At 37.4% G+C, this 23,260-nt stretch overlaps 1 protein-coding gene across 1 annotated transcript; it reads right to left on the bottom strand.

Moving 5' to 3' along the window:
* Positions 1 to 14,797: 14,797 nt before the first annotated feature.
* On the bottom strand, positions 14,798 to 15,790 carry LOC138878537 (uncharacterized). The gene is made up of 4 exons (XM_070158224.1): positions 15,567 to 15,790; positions 15,267 to 15,504; positions 14,966 to 15,176; positions 14,798 to 14,811 (listed from the first exon to the last, which is right to left on the bottom strand). Exons 1-4 carry the CDS (start codon positions 15,788 to 15,790, stop codon positions 14,798 to 14,800), a joined length of 687 nt encoding a protein of 228 aa, XP_070014325.1.
* Between the last annotated feature and the right edge of the window lie 7,470 nt (positions 15,791 to 23,260).

The following is a 23,260-nucleotide window of genomic DNA, read 5'->3' as shown; positions in this document are numbered from 1 at the left end:
TTTGGGAGTTACCAACTTCTAAAACAGTTGGATCGTAATTTGCTCAATAATTTTGCTAGTTAACTCAATTTTAACCACACAATTAAAGTTACTTTATTTTTAACAATTTAAATGATACCTTTGGGATATAGTTAAGATTAATATATTATAATTAAATAAATATTAACCTACTTCAAAATATTTTTCTTCTACGATGCACATGTACTAAAAGAAGATGAGTTCTTACATGTAATTCTTAATTAAATGAATCTTACCTTATGATTGTTGTAATTCATTTATTTTGTGTAAATAGCAATTCCAAATAGTGCAATTATATTTATCTATGTGTTTACCTTATCCAAATCTATTTCACACACACACACACACACACACACACACACACATATATATATATATATATATATATATATATATATATATATATATATATATATATATATATAACATATATCGACCCATCAGTTGCTCGATCAATTAGCTCATACAATTTGAGAGAACATAAATATCAATAACGGGCTAAAAAATTATTGTCCATACCTGAGCCATTAGAGAAGAATCTATCCTCCCTTATTTATTTAGCATAACAACTGCTAGCACTAATAGAAATATAAAAAATATATGTATTGCTTCCAAACAATTGAGATATAAAATAAATTATAAAGAATTGGATAATTAATTTTACCGTAAGGCAACACAATTGACATTTGTTCAGCCGGTGTCTCAGTCGATTCATAGTTTAAAACATTATCCCCAAAGAAATGTATGACCTCAGTTCCTTTATTCTTGTGTAATTTTATGGTTGATCTACTCCCTTTCAACATTATTGGAGGTTCTTTAAACATTGATAGAATCGAACTATATTTATGTGACCATTCTCTTTTTGAGAATCATTTTAAAAGTATTCGACTCCAAACCACATATATCACACGTCTTGATTCTCAAAACTGAAAATGCTAATTGAGCAAGAGATATAGATTTATTTTTAAATTAATTAAAAGTATCAATTTACCCACAATATTTTTATATCCCCCCTCCCCTATATTATTCCATCTACTATGAAATTTTATATAATTATTTCATTTATATGGAAGTTTTACTTTAAATTTCTATTTAAATTAACTATATAATAATTTAAGTTATATTTTAAAAAAAAATTATTTGTTTCTCCGAATTATGTCAATTGTTTATATTTTTTTTAGTTTTATCTATTATAACGGTTTTAAATACGTGTATCTTATTTATATAGTATGACCTAGATCATTAATATTTTAAAAGTTTTCTCTTCTCAAAGATCAAATAAGCCTTATCATTACATATACATCTACTACTGAAATTATTTAATTACATATTTTTTTTCTTTTTTTTATTCCTTGTTCATGTTATTGCATTACCCATAACTTAGAGTTGTTCATATTATAGTCCACAACTCTCATTAATAGATGAATTTAATTTTTCTTTTTCTTGTAATAAAAATTATATTCATTAATTTTTTATTCTACTGCTCAAATTAATATTTAAATTGATCAATAATATTTTTTAGTATCATTTATTTATTATTGTCATGACCCAAATTACCGAACCCGGTCGTGATGGCACCTCTCGTGAAGACAAGGCCAGCCAACTAACCCATTTCGCCTTTTCAAAATAGTTAATATTAATAAACAGTTTTAATATGATTAAATAACCACAAACTAAGCAAAAGATTTCTTTACAAAGTGCGTAATACAACCCAAACACAGTCCAAACCGGGGTGTCACAAGTCACGGGCATCTATTAGATTATAAATACAACTACAAGGCCTGAAACATACAAAATCGGACTAATGAACGAAAAGGGATAAAAGCGGTGCTGCGAACGCTGGCAGCCCACCTTACTAAACTCTGATAACTCTGCCTCTGATTAGCCATAACCCGCTACCGGGTGAATAAATACCTGCATCTGCACACGAGGTGCAGGGAGTAAAGTGAGTACTCCAACTCAGTGAGTAATAAAGGTAAATAACAACTGAACAATAAGAAATCACGTAAAGCAACCAACATGTTGTATAGAAGCAGTGTAAAACCCTTTGAGAAAAGCAGTGAAGCTGTGAAATCTTTAGAAATATCTTAGCTCAGTTTAAACCTCTTTTGAGAATGACTTTTTCAACAATTACGTAATGTTTGCAAAATAATTAGTGCCGATAAGCACAGAAAATCAGCCCCTCGGGCACAAATACCACAGTATAATAGGTAAATGACAAGTAAATGTGAAAGATGAACACATAAAAATTCGCCCCTCGGAAAATATCTCAGAACAGTACCAACTCCTCAGGCTACCTCACAATCACTCGTATCAGCCCATTGGGCTCACTCTCAAAATAGTATCAGCCCCCCGGGCTCACTCTCAGAACAATATCAGCCCCTCGGGCTCACTCTCAGATCATGATGGGTACCCGCGCTCACTATGGGGGTGCAGACTCCGGAGGGGGCCCTTACGGCCCAAGCGCAATATCAAGTCATCTCGTGGCATCAAATCTAGGCCCTCGGCCTCATATCAATCAAGCCACCTCGTGGCGTATAAAAAGTATCTCAGGCTATCGGCCTCATATCATTCAGCATATCCTCACATATGGCTCTCGGCCTCACTCAGTCCGAAAATCATCACAAGCCCCTCGGGCATTAGTAAAATAGTAGTTCTCAGCCCAAAACATCATTTAAAAATATCATTTAAGTTTCAAATATGAGTAACAGTGGCTGAGTTTGTAAAACAGTAAATATCAACATGACTGAGTTCAAGTAATAAGTCAAAACAGTGAGGAAATAGTGATGAAAATCCCCGGAGAGTTCAAATAGTTGGCACGAAGCCCAAATATGGCAATCAGCCAAAATCATGACGCTAACAAACAGGTTTCAGTCAAATACACAGTAAAATCATCAATCGGGACGGACCAAGTCACAATCCCCAATAGTAAACAACCCCACGCTCATTATCAGCAAGTGTCTCACCTCAATATAGTACTACGATGTACAATTTCGGGTTTCAAACCTTCAAAGTATCATTTACAATCATTACTCACCTCGAACCGGCGAAATCTCTAGCTCGCGACGCCTTTGCCCCTCAAATCGGCCTCCACGCACATCGAATCTATCCAAAATCAGAACGAATACATCACAATATGCTAAAAGAGCAAAGCCCAAGCGAAAACAATCGAAAAATATCAAAAATCCCGAAATTAGCAAAATTCGAGCCCCGGGCCCACTTCTCGAAACTCAGAAATTTTTATATCATTAGATTCCTCATCTCCCCACGAGTTTATACATATCAACATCATCAAAATCGGAGTTCAATGACCCCTCAAATCCTCCATTAAAGACCTCTTAAACTCAAGCCCTAATCCTCCATTTTTAGCCCTTTAAACCCATTAATTACAACCTTAATTCATGAAATTCTACCATAAGAATGTGTTTTAAGTCCAAAATCCTTACCTCCACGAAGTCTCTTTGATTTCTCTCTTCAAAATCGCCCAAAGCTCCCAATTCCGAGTGCAAAAATGGTTAAACCCTTCAAAAATCGCGAAGGAAGACATATATTCATTCTGCCCAGGGGTTTTCGCATCTGCGACCCCTTTACCGCACCTACAGTACCGCATTTGCGGTCCAACCAACCGCTTCTGCGGTCACTCACTTACTAGCCAAAACTGCATCTGCGATGAAAAAATCTGCATCTGCGGCTTCACAGATGCGGCCACCTTGACCGCTTCTGCGGAAACTTATCATCACTCCCACTCTCGCATCTGCGGCTCCCCTTCCGCATGTGTGGCACCGCACCTGCGGTCCCCAAATCTGCAGGTGCGGAGATACCAGAAGTAGCAATATTAGCTGCTGCAACAAGGTTCCAACCTCTCAGTTAGTCATCTGGAATCACCCCGAGGCCCCCGGGACCTCAATCAAAAGTACTAACATAACCCAATACCTTATTCAAACTTGTTCCAATCATCAAAACACCTACAACAATGTCAAATCCATCAATTCACATCGAATTCAAGCCTAAGTTTTCTAAAACTTCCGAAATACGTTTTCAATCAAAAACCCAACCAAACCACGTCCGAATGACCTGAAATTTTGCACACACATAAAAAATAACGTAACGAAGCTACTGCAACTCTCGGAATTCCATTCCGACTCCCGGATTAAAATCTCACCTACCAACCGAAAATCGCCAAAATCTCAACTTCGCCAATTCAAGCCTAATTCTACTCCGGACCTCCAAAACCAATTCCGATCACACTCCTAAGTCATAAATCACCCAACGAAGCTAACCAAATCATAAGAATTCCGTTTCGAGCTCATATACAAATAAGTCAACTCTTGGCCAACCTTTCAAATTCAAAGCTTTCATCTAAGACTGTTCTTTTAAATTCATTCTGATTTCCCTAAAAACCAAAACCAATGATCTACATCAGTCATAATACCTTACACAGGGCAAATCATGCCCGAGAACTGGCGATCAAAGTGCAAAAGCTCAAAACGACCGGTCGGGTCGTTACATCCTCCCCCACCTAAACATACGTTCTTCCTCGAACGTACCCAGAGTTGTTCTAGAAGCCAACCAATAACTGAATAACTTTACCATGCATAAACCCGTGGGTGATCCCACGTCTTCCTATCTCATATAGGTTCGATAACACAATATAACTAAAATTTCACAATCCATCCTAGTTCATAAACCATAGAACCACATTCCTGCTTCTAAAATCCTCAATATGATCAGAACCTCACATTTATACTGCGAATAAGTCCAAACAAGCCGTAACAAACCATATCTGCTATCTCAGGTGCAATCACATGATATACCCCATAACTCAACACTAGCAGCGATAACGTCTAATCACAACAGCTGTACATAATAACCGAATACCGATAGAAAACCTCTTATCAACTAAAGTCTCATTCTAACACTTCCATATACTGCCAATGATAAATGAAACATGCAATAAACCATAACCATTTCTCAGATCAACCATTCATAAGGCCACTTCCCCACTGGCAAGGGCCATAGCAAATTTCTGAGCCGAACCTTGATATTGTCCTTCAAACATGCTGAAATCGAATCCGTTTGTATTCATTAAAAACCCCAACGATCGCATCTAATCCAACACAATTACTCTGGTGACATGACCCATCAACATAGACTAAAGCCACAACTTGCGCAGTCCGCGCACCAATAAGCACAATCCGAACATACTCACATCAGGAAACTGACTCAAATGCAAGAGCTGTACCGCAAGCTCACCAGTATCGTCACCACACAAAACTGAGGACCCGTCTCACATAATATAAATAGAACACCTGAATCTAACCCGCAAGGTCATATCTCCACATAGCTTCGCTGCAAAAATGTGCGATCCTATCCAAACACTGTTCCACATGAAACACCTCAAGTCACTATGCTCGAAATTGACAACCATGCACAATTTGATGTCTGGAACCAAAACAAATTCATTACACCCACGGTGAAGCAAATAACATATACTACGCAAACCCGATAGGACATAACCAATACGCCATTCACCGAGCAACACCCAATTACTCTTCCCGCTCGACTTCGACTATGAACCCCAATAGAACCGCACCATATGTGCCCATAACCAACAAATCATACATCTCGCAACACAGAAAGGTAATCAATAGACCTCCCCAGATTACTAATAAGCTCAATAACAGTCGAATCGACACATCCCTCAACAATGCAATTCAGATCCAACCAAGCCGACTCAAGTTAGAATACACACCCACATTGGCCTGCCAACGAACTCCTTACCAATGAAGCTTGAAGTTGCTCCTTCCACTACTATAACTTCTATCGAAGCCATACGATACGGTGCACCAAATCAATACCGAAATTCACAACCTCGCCCGGCGACATGCCCGGCTACAAGAAACACATTCGAAAATCCCTCAACACCGGAACTGAATCAATGGTAGAAACTTCTGCACTGACATCCATCACGAAGGCCCAATTAAGAAAGGCACTCCTTCCCAGCCGTCCGCTGGGTCTTTAAAATATAAACCACTCTACTAGAACATAATCCGACGCACCTCGCCACTCAACCCGTAGCCTTTCCGGCATAGCCCATAGCGCAATAGTCCAGAATAACCCATCACTGAGACAACCAGTCTAAACCCCAACATCAGATCTAAAGTCCATCATACCAAGCAAAGAAAGATTCACTCGGGTCTCCAAACCCCAATAGTCACTAAACAGTGCCGATACATACAACTCACAACCACAACATAACCTGAATGTGAGAACTTCTGTGTCTCCAAATCCATATGGCACATGAATCAACATACCTGATCCCAATTTCGCCGTCCGGATGCATACCGCACTTTAAATACCCAATCATTCCACGAAAGATACTCTGAAATTCCCCTGTGTCACCAAGCAAACTCGAATATCAGCAGTCGATCTAACAAGAAAGCGCCGTAATTCTATCGAAGTACCATCAACTTAATCACATTGCCATTTCTAAAACATATACCCTCGTCAAATCACTTCCAATTAGCAGTACCATTTCCTTAATCATCTGAGGCTACCCGCTGCTTAGGAGTTTCATGAACTTCCTTTCAGAACTGAACCGTAACCTTACACATGCAAATCTCGATCCGCACAACATACCGCATATACCATACCATCCTAGGATAACATAAGAACTTCATATCCCTTTCGAGCCACAGATATCTATGCACTCAACTAGTTAAGAACTTTCCATCGGTCCCATCTAGAATAAAAATCACTATACATCCCCTGCTCCGCATGCCCATAGAAAATATACATCTCCAAACCGCGGTAAAAACCATCAAGAACTCTCTGAGTTCCCTTTGCACAAATCAGACCTGTCAGGATTGTATCCTTCTAACTCGATCAAGCTAAGCAATCCATCAAAACCTAAGAGAATCGCCACAAAATACCTGAAAGAACTCATTACCTCGAACGCACACAAGGAATTAATCATATCCCTACCATACCGATTCGGTCTACTATCAAACTATTCCATCTATCTAAATTTCCTTCTGATTCATTTTCAACTTGATATTCTCGCTTGCTATAACATCACAATTCCTCAACCCAGACTTACCACACAGGACCCAAGCATAAAGCCACACCGTCTAAGGCTCATAAGCCGTTGAATACTTTCTCAGATATTCCCACGAGCATCATGATCAAGGTACTTTTCTCTTAAGAGACTTCCTGCAAATCTAAATCTGGTACATTTACCCTCCTGGTACTGATACATAGAATCTCGTAATTTATAAAGAAAATGCCACAAGTCTTGACATCTTCCAATGAAAACTCAGTTTCTAACCACATATACAACTTTAAAAATACCCAATTGTTATATGTAAAACCTCGAACACATTAGAACCATTCTCGAGAGTCACTCACTCTCTTCAAACTGCAATTGGCCTGATCAAACGAACAGAACCACCCATGCCTCATCAGCACTCTGACACCGCAGAATGAAATCCTCATCCCAACACATCCAAGGAACTTCCTACTATATGCACCGAGCATTCTTTACCAACAACAACTTAAGACATCCCGTGATTTTTTTCTTACTCTATGAAGCATAATATAACCTTTGTCAAAATATTTCCTCTACTCGAGTTATCCTTGGTCTCAGTTTTCGCAAGCCATAACTGATTCGCCCTCGTGCCTCAAACTGGAACCAACATAGCGCCTAACCGTGCAATCAACTACTCACAGCAGACTCCCCCACTTGGCTAGGAGCCATAGATCAAAATACACTCGATAACTCATAACACTTATACTCTATTGATGCCACAATACCATAGTGAGATTAAGCTTAAATCCTTTTGTAAGCTTGTGAAAACACAGATCATCTAGTACTTTAAATCTTCTGCAAATCTCGCATTCATCCCCGCAATAGTTAAGCCCACTCTCTTAAGCGACCCGAAATTTCAAATTTCATCACGTACTTTTTACTTACACATGAGGTCTTCTAACATACACATAAGGATCACACCACTTCAGAACACTCCGCAGGAGGTAACCCACCTACTTCGCCTCGATCTAACATTTCTGTATACCTTCCACCGTCACAACATTACGCAGTCATTTAGTCTTCCTGAGTCTGAACTCATACCAAAACATGAAATTTACTTTACTCACAACTGGGGAACATGAAAAGATTCTTCATACGCCCATAACTCGGGGCTACACCTCGAATCAAGATGAAAATCAAGCACCTAATAGTTCTTCTATCCTCCAACAAACCTTCCTCCTCACTTCCAAGTCATATAGTGTGATGACCCAAAATGTCATCTTTAAATTAAATAATCATTTCGGTGTTTTAAAAACTTGAAAAGAGCTATCAATAATTTCTCAACTTGCGTGCGCAGTCCGTATAATTTTCTGGAAGGTTTTTGTATGAAAAATGGATTAAATTATGAATTAGAGCTTTAAAACTCAACTGAGTTGACTTCAGTCAATATTTTGAGAAAACAAACCCGGATCCAAGATTTGATGGTCCTAGGAGGTCCGTAGTAAAATATGGGACTTGGGCGTATGCCCGGAATCGAATTCCGAGGTCTCAGGCCCGAGAAATGAATTTTTGAGTAAAATTGTTTTCTGAAAATATTTAAGGAAAATAGAAATGAAATTTGATTAGAAAGTGATGGTATCGGGCCCGTATTTTGGTTTCGGTATCTGGTACAGGTCTTATATATTATTTAAGCACTTTCTGTAAAGTTTAGCTGAAAACGGACGTCGTTTGACGTGTTTCGGACTCAAAATGGAAAATTTGATGTTTTATGAAATTTGAAAGAATTCTTGGATTTTAAAGCTTAATTCGTGGTATATGATGTTAGTTTGGCGATTTGATCACACGGTTAAGTTTGTAGGATGTTGTTGAGTTAGTGCATGTGTTTGGTTAGGAGCCTCGAGGGCTCGGGAGTGTTTCGGAGGTGTCTCGGAGTGATTTCGGACTTGGGAAAATAGCAGAAAATTTGCAGAAATAGTACCCCGTGAACAGTACCAATGAACAGTACCAATGAACAGTACCAATGAACAGTACCCCATGAACAGTATCCCGTGAACGGTACCCCCGTGAATAGTAAAAACACACGAATAGTGCCCCCGAAAATTCTGGGCAGTTAAAGGACGAACATCACGTCTTTTTTTCATTTTTTTGAGTTTCAAACTCAGATTTTAGGCGATTTTGAGGTGTTCTTCACGATTTTAACTCAAGTAAGTGTACTATACTCGAAAGTGTTTATATTACATAAATCCATGGTTATTTTCATCGTTTAATTCGGATTTAAATGGAAGAAATCAAGATTTTTGCAAAATCTTCCAAAAATAAAAATTTTAGATTTGGAGGTTGAGTTGTTATCGGAATTTGATAAAATTTGTATGGGTGAACTCGTGGTTGAATGGGTTATCGAATTTTGTAAGTTTCGTCGGAATTTGAGACGTGGGCCCCACGAGCGATTTTGAGTTAAATTTCGGATTTTGTTGGAAAATTAGTATTTTCATATGGAATTAATTCGTACGATTTATATTGAGTATATTGAATTATTATGACCAGATTTGAAGCTTCGAACGAATTCGAGAGGCAAAGGCTTGTTGGAATTTTGAATTGGTTGCAAAGTGAGGTAAGTGTTTGGTCTAACCTTAGCTTGAGGGATTAGGAGTTGTGTCTTAATTGCTACATGTTAATTGTAGAGTACGGCGTATAGATATGGTGACGAGTATCTATACGTTGGTGTCAAGCATGTCCGTGAGTCTTGTATTATAATTGTTATGACTTCGTTGTGGTTTATTGCGCTTCATATGTTATTATCACCATTGTTGCCTTGCCAGGATGTTTGTTTGATATTATTGTTGCCTTGCCAGGATGTTTGTTTGATATTATTGTTGCCTTGCCTGGATGTTTGTTTTGATATTATTGTTCCCTTGTCGGGATGTTGTTGAAATATTATTGTTCCCTTGCCGGAAAGTTGTTATATTGCTCTTGTTCCCTTGTCGGGATTCCTTGTGATTATTGTTGGCTTGTAACTGGGAGCGGGTGGTACGCCTACCACAAGATATATAATGAAATGGGAGCGGGTGGTACGCCTACCACAAGATATATAATGAAATGGGAGCGGGTGGTACGCCTACCACAAGATATAATGAAATGGGAGCGGGTGGTACGCCTACCACAAGATATAATGAAATGGGAGCGGGTGGTACGCCTACCACAAGATATAATGAAATGGGAGCGGGTGGTACGCCTACCACGAGATACATGAAATGGGAGCGGGTGGCACGCCTGCCACGAGATACATGAAATGGGATCGGGTTGCACGCCTGCAACAAGATGTGAAAAGAAAGTGAAATATGCTTTTGTTTCCCTTATTCTTGTTAGTGATTGGATTTTGATTCCTTTATAATTCTCTTGATATTCTATTTTTACTTTTTTTTTATATATGTTCAATACTCCAAATTTCAACAATTGTTACATTTTTTTTAACTCAATTGATTTCTCAACTAAATTTTCCTTAAACCGTTTGAGGTTGTACTTTACAAAAAAAAGGAATTTCTACTATGTTTTGATTTATTGATTTCTCGTATTAAAGGTGAAGGATTCATTCGATATTGTACTTTAATTGAAAAGGGTATCTTCTTTATCAAATGATTTCTAAAAATAACTTCATATTTTCTTGTTGATTTCCTAATTGGGTTGGAAGTTGTACTCTACTTTATGTTAAGTGAATGAGGCGTCACAAGGTGACATTTACTCGAAAGAATTATATTCGAAAGATGCTTATTTGAAAGATATTTTATTTAAAGGAAATATATTCGATATATATTCATTGAAAAGCATATTATCTTGGAGATTATTACTTGAAGGATTTATAGGCGAAAGATTTATATTTGAAGGACTTGATGAATTGATTGCACTTGTATCTATTATTTGTTGAGAAACATTTATGGTGTTCTTGTGGCCTGCTATTTACATCACTGGTTGGTCATTGTTGCCATCATTGTTATCTGCTTCCTATTATTTTTGTACGCTATATTGCACAGGTTTATTTGGTAGTCTGGTCCTAGCCTCGTCACTACTTCGTCGAGGTTAGGCTAGGCACTTACCAGCACATGGGGTCGGTTGTGCTGATACTATACTTTGTACTCTTTTGTGCAGATCCCAGTGTTGTAGACTTCGGACTGCAGTGAGATTGTTGTTTTCTTGTTCATCAGGCGATCCGAGGTAGTCCTGCAGGCGTCCGCAGGCCTTGGCGCGTCTCCTTCTATCTACTATTCCTATTTCTTTCATGTATTTCCAGAGACATTATTGTATTTATTTCTTTCAGACCTTTATTTGTAGTACTCCTAGACAGTCTGTGAAGTTGTGACACCAGTCTTGGGTAGATTTGTTATGGTTTGGTATTAGCAGTATTATTAAATCTCTACAATGCAGTCTTCCGCTTATCAATTTTGTTGTTATCTAATTGTTGGCTCTTAACCGTTATCGGATTAAAAATGGAAATACGGTAGATAGTTCAGTTGGTTGGATTGCGTAACTTTCACTAGTAGGCGCCATCACGACTCCCGAGGGTGGGGAAATTCGGGTCGTGACATATAGATACATCTCGCAGTACTAACATACTCATCACATAGTTATCCAACCGTCACTCCCACTAATAGGGACAATACCGAACATATAAGTTCAAAACACTTCCTCACACAATCAGCACCTCGGTGCTCAAGCCATAGGCAAAGATCCAGCCTCAAGTCCTCCAGACTGGCCCAACATCAACTCACAAAGATCAGATCTCGCCCCTTGATCGGGGAGTTACAAGCTATTGATGCGTATATGATACTGAGCGCTCATGCGTGCATACGAACGCGTGGAAGGAATTTCAAAAGTTACTTTTCAAGATGAATCAAGGACGCACGATAATAATTCAAGAATGTGAAGTTTTCCTAAAGGTTCTGCAGCCTCTCGAGGATAAATATAGACGTCTCTGTACCGATCTGCGAGACTCTACTAAACCTGCTCATGACTCATGAGACCTATGTAACCTAGGCTTTGATACCAACTTGTCACGACCCAAATTACCGAACCCGGTCGTGATGACGCCTCTCGTGAAGACAAGGCTAGCCAACTAACCCATTTCTCCTTTTCAGAATAGTTAATACTAATAAACAGTTTTAGTATGATTAAATAACCACAAACTAAGCAAAAGATTTCTTTACAAAGTGTGGAATACAACCCAAACACAGCCCAAACCAGAGTGTCACAAGTCACGAGCATCTATAGAGTATAAATACAACTACAAGGCCTGAAACATACAAAATAGGACTAATGAACGAAAAGGGAGAAAAGCGATGCTGCGAACACTGGTAGTCACCTTGCTAAACTCCGATAACTCTGCCTCCGATTAGCCATAACCCGCTACCGGGTGAATAAATACCTGCATCTGCATACGAGGTACATGGATTAAAGTGAGTACTCCAACTCAGTGAGTAGTAAAGATAAATAACAACTGAGCAGTAAGAAATCACGTAAAAAAACCAACATGCTATATAGAAGCAGTGTAAAACCCTTTGAGAAAAGCAGTGAAGCTGTGAAATCTTTAGAAATATCTTAGCTCAGTTTAAACCTCTTTTGAGAATGACTTTTTCAACAATTACACAATGTTTGCAAAATAGTTAGTGCCGATAAGCACAGAAAATCCGCCCCTCGGGCACAAATACCACAGTATAACAGGTAAAATGACTAGTAAATGTGAAAAATGAACACATAAAAGTTCGCCCCTCGGGCAATATCTCAGAACAGTACCAGCCCTTCGGGCTACCTCACAATCACTCATATCAGCCCCTTGGGCTCACTCTCAGAATAGTATCAGCCCCTCGGGCTCACTCTCAGAATAATATCATCCCCTCGGGCTCACTCTCAGAACAATATCAGCCCCTCGGGCTCACTCTTAGATCATGATGGGTACCCGCGCTCACTGTGAGGGTGCAGACTCCGGAGGGGTCCCTTACGACCCAAGCATATCCTCACATATGGCCTTTGGCCTCACTCAGTCCGAAAATCATCACAAGCCCCTCGGACATTAGTAAAATAGTAGTTCTCAGCCCAAAACATCATTTAAGTTTCAAATATGAGTAACAATGGCTGAGTTTGTAAAGCAGTAAATATCAACAGGACTGAGTTCAAGTAATAAGTCAAAACAGTGAGGAAATAATGATAAAAATCCCTGGAGGGTTCAAATAGTTGGCACGAAGCCCAAATATGGCAATCAGCCCAAATCATGATGCTAACAAATAGGTTTTAGTCAAATACGCAGTAAAATCATCAATTGGGACGGACCAAGTCACAATCCCAATAGTAAACAACCCCACGCTCATTATCAGTGCGTGTCTCACCTCAATATAGCACTACGATGTGCAATCCGAGGTTTCAAACCCTCAGAGTATCATTTACAATCATTACTCACCTCGAACCGGCGAAATCTCTAGCTCGCGATGCCTTTGCCCCTCAAATCGGCCTCCACACGCGTTGAATCTATCTAAAATCAGAATGAATACATCACAATATGTTAAGGGAGCAAAGCCCAAGCGAAAACAATCGAAAATATCAAAAATCCTGAAATTAACAAAACCCGAGCCCCGGACCCACTTCTCGAAACTCAGAATTTTTTTACGTCATTAGATTCCTTATCTCCCCACGAGTTCATACATATCAACAACATCAAAATCGGAGTTCAAATGACCCCTCAAATCCTCCATTAAAGGCCTCTTAAACTCAAGCTCTAATCCTCCATTTTTAGCCCTTTAAACCCATTAATTACACCTTTAATTCATGAAATTCTACCATAGGAATGTGTTTTAAGTCCAAAATCCTTACCTCCATGAAGTCTCTTTGATTCCTCTCTTCAAAATCGCCGAAAGCTCCCAATTTCGAGTGCAAAAATGGTTTAACCCTTCAAAAATCGCGAAGGAAGATATATATTCATTCTGCCCAGGGGTTTTCGCATCTGCGGTCCAACCAACCCCTTCTGTGGTCACTCACTTACTAGCCAAAATCGCATCTGCGATTAAATTCCGCATCTGCGGCTTCGCAGATGCGGCCACCTTGACCGCTTCTGCGGAAACTGCTCATCACGCCCACTCTCGCATCTGCGGCTCCCCTTCCGCATGTGCGGCACCGCACCTGCGGTCCCCAAATCTGCAGGTGCGGAGATATCAGAAGCAACAATATTAGCTGCTGCAACAAGGTTCCAACCTCTCCGTTAGCCATCCGGAATCACCCCGAGGCCTCCGGGACCTCAATCAAAAGTCCTAACATAACCCAATACCTTATTCAAACTTGTTCCGATCATTAAAACACCTCCAACAATGCCAAATCCATCAATTCAGATCGAATTCAAGCCTAAGTTTTCTAAAACTTCCGAAATACGTTTTCGATCAAAAACCCAACCAAACCACGTCCGAATGACCTGAAATTTTGCACATATATAAACAATGACGTAACGAAGCTATTGCAACTCTCGGAATTCCATTCTGACTCCCGGATTAAAATCTCACCTACCAACCGAAAATCGCCAAAATCTCAACTTCGCCAATTCAAGCCTAATTCTACTCCGAACCTCCAAAATCAATTCCGATCACACTCCTAAGTCATAAATCACCCAATGAAGCTAACCAAATCATAAGAATTCCGTTCCGAGCTCATATACAAATAAGTCAACTCTTGGCCAACCTTTCAAATTCAAAGCTTTCATCTGAGACTATTCTTTTAAATTCATTCCGATTTCCCTAAAAACCAAAACCAATGATCTACATCAGTCATAATACCTTACACAGGGCAAATCATGCCCGAGAACTAGCGATCAAAGTGCAAAAGCTCTAAACGACCGGTCGGATCGTTACATCCTCCCCCACCTAAACACACGTTCTTCCTCGAACGTACCCAGATTGTAGTTTTCTCTTGTATGTCCTTTCATATTACAATAGTCACACTCCAAATTGTAGTTTTTCTTCATCTTTTGCCCCAATTTTGATGAGTACAAGGCTGTGGGATCTGATGAATCAGGAACATATGAACTATTACCAGCCACAATTTTCTGACTTTCATCTTGCAAAATCATTGCATATGCTTGATTAACAGTGAGACTTTTAGACTTCATAAGAATTTGACTACAAGCTTGACTGTAACTATCATTAAGTCCCATCAGAAATTACCATAGTCGCTGATATTGTTGGTGATCTACAAATTTTTTAGACTTATCACAATAAGTAGGAGGTGGCATTATCGGGTCATATTCATCCCAGAGATCCTTCAGTTTAGAGTAATACACAGATACACTAGTCATTCCTTGAGTTAATGTGAAGATTTCTCTGTGAAGATAATACATGCGTGAAGCATTCACCTTATCAAAACGTTCACGCAGATCAGCCCAAATTGCACATGCATTTGAGTGAAATAGAACACCATTCAACAAATCACGACTAACATTATGCATAATCCATGATTTCACTATAGCATTACATCGATCCCAGAGTTAGCATACTTATCTCCATAAGTGTCGCGTGTAATGGTTCCATCAATAAATCCCAGCTTGTTGCGAGTCAACAGTGAAACCTCCATAGCTTGGCTCCACATAGTGTAATTCTCCATTCCAATCAACTGAAAACCTAATGATAACGCTCCAGGTGTATCAGATGGATGCAAATACAGAGGATGATTGTGATCAATCACAATTGAGCTTTGATCCACAACTTCATCAACCGCCATTGGAGAAAATTAGGGTTTCTGAACCAAAAACAGAGAATAGGCAAAATATCGATTTATCTATCGTTCTTCAGCAAATTCACAGTGAAGAACCCTAGATTTGATCGATTATCCGCTTTGATACCATGTTGAATTGACGAATTCAGCTAACATGTAATCCAGATCTAAAAGAATGAAGGTGAAGACGAGAGGAGAAGAAATGGAAATATCACTGTTCCATTGAGAAAGTGTACTGTACAACTATTACAACTACCCAACTAACATATATTTATACTAACTAATCTCTAGCTCAACTATAGTTACTAGTATGTACTCTAGTTAGCTAACTATGGTTTATAAATAACAGCTAACTAACACCAAGTGCTTGCCTTATCCATACATTCCTCAACAGTATTGTCTATAAACTATAGTATGAATTAAGTATATTCGAAACAAGTAATTAATTTAATTCTACTTTATAGAAGGAATTTTATCTTTTAAAAAATAACAAGTGAAGTCAGATTTCATGTCATATTAACTTTATTTTTTATCATACCAAATTTAATCCGTTTGATTCTCTCACGTAGTAATCAAGATAATATAAATTGCGGCTTAAATAAACCAATCTTTAGACTACACAAATTATAACATAATTTGACAGAAGACGAGTTAAATTTTTACCTATGTTAGTTTACCAGCATTTTAGATTTTGAATCCTGCAACGCATTATCAACTAGTTTCGAACTGTGCTCCGTTAAACCTTATTTCTCATATATTAGAAAACTATTGATTATTAATCTACAATTAAAAAAAAAAATCAACTCTTCTCTTTTCCGGGAAGGTAAACATCTGAATTTTTTAATCCAAGTAGACAAACAACTATCGAAAGTTTTATCTTTTCTTAGTACGATTTCATTATTTTTTTTTTCTTTTGTGTACAGTCAAAAGTCAGCGTATATTTTTCTAAAATTTTATAATTACCTACAAATCGAAATGCCATGCTACATGCCAATATGATATATTGTTTGCATGGTTTGGTCCGTTTGAATATAAGTTTGTGAACTTCTTTTTTATTCAGAAATAGTTGTATGCCAATGTGGATCCACGTCAACACATTTGTCAGAAAATTCGTATTGAATCGATCAGTTATAGAATAAGAGAATATCCAATAAGAATAAAATGTCACCCTTGGCTTGAATAATAAAATAGTGGTGTCTTGTATTAAATCGAGTAAAGGTTCTGCATTTGCTTTCAATGACAATTTTGTCGCAGGTTAACTTTTAGAATATGATTTTACCTATATATACCATACTTAAGAGATTTAAATTTTAAGATCCAATTGTCTTTTCTTGGTAAAAGTTACATGTGTATAAGGGCAATAAATCAAGAAAAATATTAGAGAAAATATAAATAGCACAAGTATCCAATCATTAATTTTTCATCCGTGTTATGTTAAACATTCAAAAATTGTGATTCCCTGCACTTAAAATAGCATTTGTATGAGAAATGTGAATGATTATAATTTTTTTTTTTGAATTATACTAGTGATTAAGGTATTTTAATAGATGTTGATTTATCCATTTAATTTGAAAAAAAGATCAACTAAATTATACTTAAAATTATTTTTTTGAGTTGTAAATTTTCTTTCTTTAACCCTTTTTTTCTGAGATAGGAGCAAAGTAGTAAATAGTGATGAAAGAAAAGGAAAATTGAAGGGCTGCGAGTGAGAATTGCATGGACGAGTGTATAAATCTCACATAACAAAGTTGTTGTCCAGGTGAAAACAAATATAAGAAATTAAAATTCATATTGGATAAGTGAAATCATCTACCATCCATCAGGAAAAACAGGATGTAAGTTCTCAGTTGTGTATGGGTCGAAATTTATCTTTAGAATATAAGTCAAAATGATATTGGTAAAGCATCTTCAGGTTGCCATGGGTCGAAGTGATCAAATCAACAATGAATTCTGTGATAGAAGAGTCAGCAAATATTGAAGTCGAGGAACCGTCAATAGTCGTTGCCGAGGTCGTGGGCCTCTGACAGAGTTATAACGGCTAGCTTTAAGATACGAACTAAAGGAGAATATTCTAATGGATATTCTCTACAAATGTACTATTAGGGTTTCTAGGACCCATAAGAAGAAAGAGACACAATAATAGTTGACATGTGATATTCATTTGTAAAAGATTCTTTGACTTTAAAGGAGAGAACCAGGTCTTATTGCAAGGATACAAATGTAACTTTTTCACTAAGATTCTTATCTACACTTTTCCACCAGATCCAAGAATAACTCAGATATTCAAAGGATTGTCCATCACTCATCATTGTCAGAAAGAATATCCATTACTGTCATCTTGTCTTGGGTGACTCCTCTGTATTTATTTACATAAATGACATTTATTATTGTTCATCTACATCCAATGTTGCATTATTTCTATTTTGATTCTTGACCATTGACTATTGCATGCTGTCATACCCGTTAGAACAGATCTGCACGTCATTCATTACACTACTAGTATTTCTTTCAAGGATATTCTCGTTAACAAAGATTTACCCTCATTTATATAAGTTTAATTAGTTAAACCAAGATCTATATTTTTTTATCAAATAATTTTGTGTCGTCTGTGGGGACTTCTTTGTTAATTTTATAATTTCCTTCAGATCCGTAACTAACACAAGTCACTAACTTCACAAACCCCAAAAATCTTCTTCTCTCTTTGTACGTACAGAAACCAACATGGAAGGTAACCAAGGAGAGAGGACAAGAATAACAACTGACCTCCCCAACAACCTCATGAATGCTATCAACGAGAGCTGAAATAATAGGCGAGGACATGATGCACAACGCTTCCCCTAGGCGTGAGAGGTCCCCCCCTCCATTGCACTATAAAAAAACCTAGTGGAAAAGGGACCTCCACGTCCACAGAAGAAGGGACGTCCCAAGTTGTGAAAAAACTCCTCGAAGCATGGCTGACCGACATGCTATTAAGCATCCTCAACAGACCCATTCCAGGAATGACTATAGAAATCGCAAGAGCTAGCATGGCACAACAAACGAACGAGCAGTACAACAAACCAACCCTCCGATGACAGGTATAACTTAGAGTACAGGTGACAACTATCACATCTCCTTTTTTCCTACACCTCGGAAGGGGCATAAGGGAGTTTTTTCCAACTTAAAGTGACAATCGAAACGAGATTATTTATTTATTAAATTCAGAGTCGCCACTTGGGATAATTTTATAGTGTCCCAAGTCACCAGTTCAAATCCCGAATCGAGGAAAAACTTGACTCTGTTTTACAGTCCGCGAACACAGAAATCCAGGTAAGAAATTCCGTTAAACCCGAGAGAAGGTGTTAGGCATTCCCGGGTTCCGTGGTTCTAGCACGGTCGCTCAACTGTTATAATTGGCCTATTATCTGATTTTAGTACATTTTTAAACCTAGTTGCCTTTTTTACTTTAAACCGCTTTTATTTAGTTTTAGGAAAAATTCAACGTCACATAAAACGCGTTTTGAACCACATCACATAAATGCACCCGCAGTCCGCAACACATTTTATCTAACGTTGTTGAGATTTGGATCACATAATGCGCACCCGAGTTTAGGAAATTAATTATTAAAATAACGCGCCTAAGCAACTACGCATTTGCAATTTTGCGAGGGCCATGGAAAGTTCGCTAAATGGCACACCTCGATATCTAAGGATAAAAATATCAATTAAGCGAGGGCCGTGCAATTTAGATTTTGTTTGGCACGTCGCACCTCGATTCCAATTTTGAAAAAAAGGGATTCAAAACTAAGCTTTTAAGGGCCACAAACTACATCTTATTTATTATGGCACGCCCCAAATTTATTCAACTAAATAAACTATGGATATTCAAATCAAACTAGTTTGAAATTAGGTGTCACTACTAGGCCATGGGAACCATACCCGTAATCCTGAGGTTCCAAGTATGCTTAATGCGAATTACTCAAGTCCGGAAGCAATCATATAATGAAAGGTCACTATCAAACAAGACATAATATAGTAAACCTCTTTTAATTTTCCTTACACGCATGTTTCACTTTCCTATTGTTGACTACAAAACTTTAATTGTCATTTACTAAGCACTTTCACAATAAAGATCCTGTATGCAGTACTTTTAGCTTTTTGAGATATTTTTAGTAATGAAATAAAATCAAGCCAATGAGACATGTAAAATTCAGTTAAGTACTTCCAAACCTCATAAGCTAATATTTATCAAATTACTTTACTAAACTAAACGATTTATACATTAATCGTAACCAGAATCATGATAATAATTACGGACGAGAATTAATTGGATTCAAAGAAGTAGAAGAATGCAAAAGCTAGATCTAGAAACAAAGATTTTTACCATGAGCATAGTTCAGCAACCTGTCAAACCACAATTCATTATTTGAATCATGGTTCTTCAAGACACAAATGCCTTACTTGAATTTTAACAGACATTGAGATAAAAAAATTGCAATGCCAGACTCAGATACTAAAGAAAACTGAATCAAACCTGAAGTCAATTTAAACTAGATCTAAAGGTAAAGTGAAGAAACAAATCTAAAGTCACGCTGTAGGAAGGCAGACATGCACTTACGTTGAAACTCATTATGCAAATTCTGCATACAAGATTCAAGTCTATGCTATAGCAGACTTAGAACAACCTTAACTAGTACACATTTAACAATCCAAAAAATTCTGAATCAGCCATATTCAACAAGGCTCAAATCCAGACCTTAAAGCAAAAACAGGCAACCAACTGCATACATTTATAAGGCTTAGACTAAAAGAGATGCCAATCCAAACTATTATGTAATCTACAATATTCAGAATATTAATCTCTTAGTCACATATTCAGGGGTAGAGGGGTAATAAGAAGAACTACCTAAATGAAGTAGAAATAAACAAGTAAACTAAACACAACACAACTACTACTCAAAGCTCCATAAATCCATTTTTGATTCTAAGACAAGCTTTACATTAAGTGGAAATAGAAGCGCATACCTGAATAATAACAAGAGAAAAAACAAAAATCAGCCTGAGACTCAGGGCAGCAGTAAGAGCAGACCAAACAACAAGGAAATAACCACAGCTCTTGATTCAAAACAACCGCAAGCCCAGATGAATTAGAATTGGTTCAAGAGCTCATAAACCTCAAAACTTGAAATTAGAAACCAATGGAATAGTGACTCTTAACAAAGCATGAACCAGAAGACTTTTAAAAAAAAACTGATATCAATCCATTCCAAATCTCAGAATAAGAAAGCTTGCTTTCAGAAAAAAAAACTCAGAAAATCCTAATGAAGCTCAATGGAACAGTAGCCGTTTGTCATTTTTTTTCCTGAAATCTCTATCCTAAAACTCTCTGTTTCTTTTTCTCTCTGGATCTCTATCTCTCTTCTTTTTCTCCCCCCTTCCTTCTTTCAATTCTGATCTCTATATAGGCAGTAGAAAATGCCCCCTTGAATTCACAAATGCCCTTTCAACAATTTTTAATTAACTCCACTTAACTTAGTTCTTTAAATTAGTCAGTAGTGCATTTTTAAATCCTACCACTTATTAGAAGCTTCCTAATTCAATTATTGACAAGTTTCCTTAGGCTAGACTACCCAAATTACCCTCAAGCTTCTGTTATTTATCACTCTTAAACTCTGAATTCGTATAAACAGGAAACAAACGAGCTAATACAAATGCACTTCAAAATTAAGAAAATATCTAACAACTGAATCATATCAATTCATTGAATTAATCTGCTATAAGACTCTAAATGGAACTAACGACTTCCAAAACATATTCGAATAAACCTCGACCAATTCAATTAAACCTAGACCTTTCTTATATGATTATAAATTTAGAAAATGCTATTGAAATAAGATTAATGCAGATGAAGGAAACAGACTTGTGAATGGAAAATTTAGAAGAATGCTGAAGAAAGAAAACAAGAAGAAAAGAAGAAGAATAAAAGGTGAAACAAATTAAAAAAAATGAACAGAAAAACGAAAGGGAACTCACCAGATAGGCTTGAATTCACACTTGATATCACGACTCACACGAAACTGATGCTAATCACTTGTTCTTTGTAAAGAACAAATGAACAATATCAGTTTTGTGATGAATCAGCCTTCTAATCATGAAAGGCCAGAAGCCTGGATCGATGCATGTTATCAGTTTTAATGGAAATTGATTTTTGAATTTTTAGGGTTCGAACTTAGATTTAAGATTCGACGATTTCTGGCCAGATTGGAGGAAATCTCGTTATGGATTTGGTATGAGGGAGTCATGGGAATTCTATGGTATCAATTTGGAGGTGATTGAGCCACCGGAACCGCCGCGAGGCGATTTCCGGTGGGCGGAGTAAGGCGGAGACGATTTAAGGACGGTGAGGTCTGTGAATTTGATTTGAGGTAGGGGGTCTGAGGTACTTTTTGGGTATATTAAAATGGGGAATTAATTAGAGCCGTTGGATGATTGAAATCCAACGGCTGTGATTAATCCCAGCATAAAACGACGTCGTTTTGGTTAAACTAGGTCGGGTCGGATAGGGGAGACAGGTCTGGGCCGGTAATGGGGGTGGATTTTGCTTGGGCCTGGGTAAAAATGAGAGATGGCCCAACAGATTTTACTCCTCTTTCTTTTCTCTTTTTCTTTCTTTTATTTTTCCTAATTTTCATTTGTTTTCTTCTTTTTCTTCTTTTTTTTCAAAAATTGAAGCTAAAATCCTAAATTAAATAATATTAACTTATCAAAAAATACTAATTAAGCCTAAATAATTACCATAATTAATTGATATTTAAATTAAAAGGGAAAACTACCAATATTTAAAAAGTGCAATATAAACTATTTTGATTTTTCCATTTTTAAAATAACTAATTAATTAATAATCAATTCTTAAAAATGCAAAGTCAAATCCTAAATGCAAATGCAGCATATTTTTGTATTTTTTATTAATTAAATAAAATAAACACTCACACACAAATGCAAACAATTAACGGAAAATGCCACAAAACTCACAAAATTGCTAACAATGAAAAAAAATTTATTTTGTTTTGAATTTGTGGGAGTAATTCATATAAGGCAAAAATCACGTGCTCACAGCTACCCCTCTTTGCTCGGAAACACGAAGAGCTTTCGTGCAAAGATCAAGTGAGCGGATACGAGCGATTTTTGCCCATTTGAATACTCCGTGGGAAGCATCTTTGAAAGAATCTGACCGAACTTCTGCTTCAAAAGTTTCCTACATATCCTTGGCTATAAAGGAATCAGGTCAGTGTAGTTCAAGAAGTTTCGGTAGCTGGGACTACCATGAAGCTGTGATTTCACTGTTGCTACTGCTGCTACTGCTTACTGACCTCCTTATTACACCGTGACAAAATTAAAGAAGCTAGACTAAGCTATGAACTATGCATTACAAAGATTTATTTTCAAACTTGATCTTGTGATTGTTGTTGCCTTGTTGACTTGTATTTTCCTACAAAA

Source organism: Nicotiana sylvestris, chromosome 9 (assembly GCF_000393655.2).
Source record: "Nicotiana sylvestris chromosome 9, ASM39365v2, whole genome shotgun sequence".
NCBI classification, from domain to species: Eukaryota; Viridiplantae; Streptophyta; class Magnoliopsida; order Solanales; family Solanaceae; genus Nicotiana; species Nicotiana sylvestris.
This window is presented reverse-complemented; position numbering and strand designations above follow the sequence as displayed.